Source organism: Schistocerca cancellata, chromosome 5 (assembly GCF_023864275.1).
Source record: "Schistocerca cancellata isolate TAMUIC-IGC-003103 chromosome 5, iqSchCanc2.1, whole genome shotgun sequence".
NCBI lineage: Eukaryota > Metazoa > Arthropoda > Insecta > Orthoptera > Acrididae > Schistocerca > Schistocerca cancellata.
This window is the reverse complement of record NC_064630.1, coordinates 574,684,229-574,690,228: the sequence shown is the minus strand read 5'-3', so window position 1 is coordinate 574,690,228 and position 6,000 is coordinate 574,684,229. Positions and strand designations below refer to the sequence as shown.

At 40.9% G+C, this 6,000-nt stretch overlaps 1 protein-coding gene across 2 annotated transcripts in view; it reads right to left on the bottom strand.

Annotated features, from left to right (window-relative positions):
• Positions 1–1,316: 1,316 nt before the first annotated feature.
• LOC126187588 (facilitated trehalose transporter Tret1-like) overlaps positions 1,317–6,000 on the bottom strand; it is a 156,456-nt gene continuing 151,772 nt past the window's right edge. For both annotated transcript variants that reach the window (XM_049928768.1, XM_049928769.1), the window contains one exon: positions 1,317–2,750. In XM_049928768.1, coding sequence (XP_049784725.1) covers positions 2,394–2,750 — 357 coding nt within the window. In that variant the 3' untranslated portion in view covers positions 1,317–2,393. The remainder of the gene's footprint in view (positions 2,751–6,000) is intronic.

Below are 6,000 nucleotides of genomic sequence, written 5' to 3'. Positions count from 1 at the left end.
ATTTTAGTCCTGAAAAGCTTGTTTGCCTATTTCTAGTGCCTTTTTACACTCTGAGTTCCTCCAAGGGTGTTTAGTGTTCTTTTTCCGTGGTATTAGTTATTTTTCTTTTTGCATAATCTATCTACGAAATTCTTCCCATGTCTTTGGGAATCTTGGTCATCACTCTCTCTAGTGTTGCCCAGAATTTCTCTGTTGATGTAATATATATATATATATATATATATATATATAATAAGAATAAAAGAACAGATTCACAAAATTACAGATCAATATACTTAACGTCAGTTTTCTTCAGAACCTATATGCAAATTCTCATTTCGAATATAATATATTACACTGAGACAGAAAAGCTTCTGTCCGCAAATAATGATTGACTTGAAACAGGTTTCCGGATATGTGAAAGGTTGGAAGGCTTCTTACGTAATGTAATCCAATACATTGTACAGAACGATGAATGTTCATAGGAAAGAAGTGTATCGTCAGGAGTGCCTCAGGGAAGTGAGACAGGACCTCTCTTTTTCACTGTATACATGAACGGTCTATTTTGTGAGTGAGCAGCAACCTGTGACTGTTTGCTGATGACGCTCTAGTGTATGGGTAATTGTCGTCACCATGTGACCGTAGGAGGATACAGGATAATTTGGGCAGAATTTCTGTTGGGTGGCAGCTTGCACTAAATATAGAAATGAGTATGTTAATGCAAATGAGTAGAAAAAGCAACCCTGTATTGTTCGAAAACAGTATTGGCGGTGTGCCGCTTTAAATGGCCGTGACGATTAACTGTATGGGCATAATGTTGCAAAGCAATATGAAATTGAATGGCAAGTAACCTCAGTAGTAAGGAAGGCAAATGGTCGCTATCGTTGTTTTTGGAGAATTCTGGGAAACTCTAGCTCTCTATAACGGAGACCACATACAAAGCACTTGTGCGATCCTTTCTTGAGTACTGCTCAGGTGTCTTGGATCCCCACCAGACTGAAGAATGACACAGAAGCAGTTCAAAAGCGTTCTGCTCAATTTGTTACCAGTAGGTTCGATCAACACATGAGTATCTTGGGAATGCTCTATGAACTGATATGGGTATCCGTGGAGGAAAGATGTTCGTTCGTGAAAAACTACTGAGAAAATTTAGAGAACCGGCATTTGATGCCGACTGCAGAACGATTATACCGCCACCAACACACATTTCAGCTGAGAACTGTGAAAACAAGATAAGAGAAACTGGATTTGTAAGGAAGCATATAGTATTTTAATGAAAATTTATTATACTCTAAATTTTGAGAATACTTGGTTGTAACAACCAAGTAACTACCTACTGTGTGAATGAAGGATGTATGGAAAGCAGATGTAAGTCTTAAGTCTGTAAATAGTGGAAGTTTAATTTTAAATCTTGTACATAATCTTACTGTTTTTAACTGAGGATCACTCAAATGAATAATTTACTTTAATTTTTGACAATACTTGGTTGTAATAGCCAAGAAACTAGCAAATCTCTGAATGATGGGTTTAATGAAAGCAGATGTAAGTATTAAACCTGTAAATATTAGAAGTTTAAATTTAATTCATGTACATAATTTTACTGTTTATTGGCTGAGGATCAATAAAATTAATGAAACTCAAGTTTTTCTAATTACATTTTTGTAATGTGTTTATCTGACATGTTCCACACCCAGGAGGATTCCCTCTTTTATGGGTCTATGGAATGAATAATTAATGTAATCTAATCTAATCTAAACTGGTAGTGGTGCAAAGTGTCCTTCACTGTGCACCGAAGGATGGCTTGTGGAGTTTGTATGTACATGTAGACATAGATGTTACAAATCATATTAAATGTTTTGCAGTTTGGTATATTTCTTCATTACGTCTTATTTACATTTATGATATAAAATACAAATATTACAGTTATTTTAAATAATTTTATATTTAGCATCATTGTTGAGTATATATTATTTTGTAGTTTTATAAATAACAGTCATCGTTCACTTAATATTTGTACATAAAACTTGTGCAGCCGAAGAGCGAGCATGTGCATGTCAACACACGTGACTGGCTGGCGCTGTCTGTTGTTTGAATATGCATCTGTCAGGTCCCAGAACCATTTTCACACAGGCCCTTAATGACCATCATCGCCGTTAAAAAAATTCACGCGTTTTGGATTATTCTCGTCTTGCAGCAGGCACAAATGCAAGAGAAACATTGCACCAGTTGTCTCTGTCAAAAAGTATCTTCAACACAGTTGAAAGGGAGAAAGAGTCACAAAAACTACTCAGTGTTACCAGATCAAAACACAAAGTTTAACGAAGTATACTGTCTGGACAAAAGTCGTCACGTTCATGCAGACGTGCTCGTTTGTCTAGTAACATGCTGCAAGGAGCTAGTGTCCTGTTAGCACGTCAGAGATGAAGGGCTGGGTGCTGCGGCACAGCTGCAGCTTGCTTCTCGGTGGATTCTGGCGACTCGGCGGCGTCCCCCTCGAAGTGGCGCATGATCTCCAGGAAGGAGCGGCCCTTGGTCTCGGGCACGCAGAAGTAGGTGAAGACGAGGCCGGCGGAGGCGCACGCCGAGAAGGAGAAGAAGACGACGTGCATGCCCACCTCGTCGCTGACCACCTGGAAAAGCTTCGCCACGGCCGTGGAGCTCACGCTGAGCACCACCGTCACGATGGCCGTGGCCAGCCCCTTCACCTCCGAGGGGAACACCTCCCCCACCATCGCCCACGGCACCGGGCCCAGTCCCAGGATGTTGAACACCTGCACAAACAAGGCCCGGACACTCCTACAGGCGGCAGTCGTTATGGAAGCTGTACTGAGCGGCCACAGCTACATAAAGGGTAGTCCAATTTGGAGATGTGTATGACGCCTCAATGTTGTCGCTAGATGTTATTTAGTTAATTAGTTAGTTAGGTGCAAGTTTCATAATTCATCTGTACGATTCTTGTATCGAAATGATGTGGAACTAGTCAGTTTATAGGATCAGTGTTAACATTAATGACAAAATTACACTACTGCCCATTAAACTTGCTACACCACAAAGATGACGTGCTACAGACGCGAAATTTAACCGACAGGAAGAAGATGCTGTAATATGCCAATAATTAGCTTTACAGAGCATTCACACAAGGTTGCTGCCGGTGGCGACACCTACAACGTGTACACAAGAGGAAAGTTTCCAACCGATTTCTCATACACAAACAGCAGTTGACCAGCGTTGCCTGGTGAAACGTTGTTGTGATGCCTCGTGTAAGGAGGAGAAATGCGTACCATCACGTTTCCGACTTTGATAAAGGTCTGATTGTAGCCTATCGCGATCCCGGTTTATCGTATCACGACATTGCTGCTAGCGTTGTTCGATATCCAATGACTGTTAGCAGAATATGGAATCGGTGGGTAATACGGAACGCCGTGCTGGATCCCAATGGCCTCGTAATCCCAAGCAGTCGAGATGACAGGCATCTTATCCGTATGGCTGTAACGGATCGTGCAGCCACGTCTCGATCCCTGAGTCAACAGATGGGGACGTTTGGAAGGCAACAACCATCTGCACGAACAGTTCGACGACGTTTGCAGCAGCATGGACTATCAGCTGGGAGACCATGGCTGCGGTTACGGTTGACGCTGCATCACAGACAGGAGCGCCTGTGATGGTGTACTGAACGACGAACCTGGGTGCGCGAATGGCAAAACGTTGTTTTTTCGGATGAATCCAGGTTCTGTTTACAGCATTATGATTGTCGCATCCGTGTTTGGCGACATCGCGGTGAACGCACATTGGAAATGTCTATTCGTCATCGCCATACTGGCGTATCACCCGGCGTGATGGTATGGAGTGCCATTGGTTACACGTCTCGGCGACCTTTTGTTTGCATTGACGGCACTTTGAACAGTGGACGTTACATTTCAGATGTGTTACGACCCGTGGCTCTACCCTTCATTCGATCCCTGTGAAACCCTACATTTCAGCAGGATAATGCACGACCGCGTGTTCCACGTCCTGTACGGGCCTTTATGGACACAGAAAATGTTCGACTGCTGCCCTGGCCAGCACATTCTCCAGATCTATCACCAATTGAACACGTCTGGTCAGTGGTGGCCCAGCAACTGGCTCGTCACAATAAGCCAGTCACTACTCTTGATGAACTGTGGTATCGTGTTGAAGCTGCATGGTCAGCTGTACATGTACACGCCATCCAAACTCTGTTTGACTCAATACCCAGGCGTATCACGGCCGTTATTATTGCCATAGGTGGTTGTTCTGGGTACTGATTTCTCAGGATCTATGCACCCAAATTGCGTGAAAATGTAATCACATGTCGGTTCTAGTATAATATATTTGTCCAATGAATATCCGTTTATCATCTGCATTTCTTCTTGGTGTAGTAATTTTAATGGCTAGTAGTGTATTATTCAGTCATACTCATACAACTACACTTAACAATAACTTCTTTTTTACTGGCTACCGGCTTTTACGTTGAAATTCGTCAATTGAATAAAAGAATTTGTCCAGGACAAGTGATTTTAAGTTATATTTAAAATTCCAAAAGAGAATTAATCAGAATGATGCAAAATTACTACAAAATTGCTGAGAAAACAGGATTACATGTTAATGAAGAAAAGACAGAATATCTGCCCATAAGTAAGAAAACCAGAAAAGATGCACCTCTGACTGTAGATGGATTCAGTTTCAAGACTGTTGTCCACTTCAAGTACCTAGGAAGTCATTTTAATGATAACAACAAAACAGATATAGAAATAGATGCCCGTTTATCAACAGCAAACAAGACACTTTTTAGTTTCATCAAAATTCTAAGAAAAATATCACATAGCAGTAACTTCAAAATCTGCTTATATCAATCGACCATTGTACTTGTGATGTTATATGGATGTGAAACATTAATATTTAGGAAGAAAGATAAAGAAAACTTAATATTCGAAAGGAAAGTACTAAGAAAATTTTTGGACCTGTATACGGCGAAAATAACATGGAATGGAGAATAAGAAGAAATGAAGAATTAAGAGAGCTGTACAAACACCGTAACATCGTCGAAGTGCTCAAGAGGAGAAGGTTGAATTGGGCAGGTCATATGGCAAGAGTGACAGAGAATAGACTACCTAGAATGGCATTCAGCAAAACAATAGATGGAACCAGAGGAATAGGGAGATCCAAAATCAGATGGCGGGATAACATTTGCGAGGACACTAGGATGAACAGCAACAGCAACTGGACAAACAGCGCACTGGACAGGCAGAAGTGGAAGAGGCTCATAGAGCAGGCATACGGTCGATAAGGCCCTTGCCACATGTAAAGTAAAGTAGCCTGTCAGCTATTTTATGGTATTAGGCAAATGGTCAAAAATTTTCGTTGCTGCTAGTTGAACTCCACTGTCAGCTTGTAATAGGTAATGAAGGTCATTTTTACCTCTACTGTTGTGGGCATAGACATCACTATTCTTCTCACATTGTAATGTATTAATTAGGACGAATTTCACTAGCGAATATAGTATGTACTGTGACGGCTCAGTTAAGACGCATAGCTCCTTGAAGAGGTACGTACTTGGCGTTTGTGGGGAACACAACATATTATTCTTACTGCTCGCTTTTATGCCATCAATACTTTCTTTCTAAGTGATGAGTTACCCCAGAAAATTATTCCGCAAGACATTATTGAGTGTAAATACGAAAAATATGTCAGGAGGTTGATTCGTTTGTTTCCAAAATTAGCAATTCTACGAAGACCAAAAGTATCTCAACTTGATTGTTTGAGAAGCTCGGTAATATGCTTCTTCCAGTTCAAGTTTTTATTAGTAAGTACAGCCAAAAATTTGGAGCATTGTGCCGTATTTGCTGACTCATGCTCAAGTGCTACACAAATTGTTAGTATAATTATATTTGTTGTACAGAGCTGGATATAGTTTGTGTGTGTGTCTGTGGTTTTTCTTTTCAGAATATTGGGAGGGTCCATGTTCGAAGAACCACTTTATAATTCTATCTAATGTGACTTATT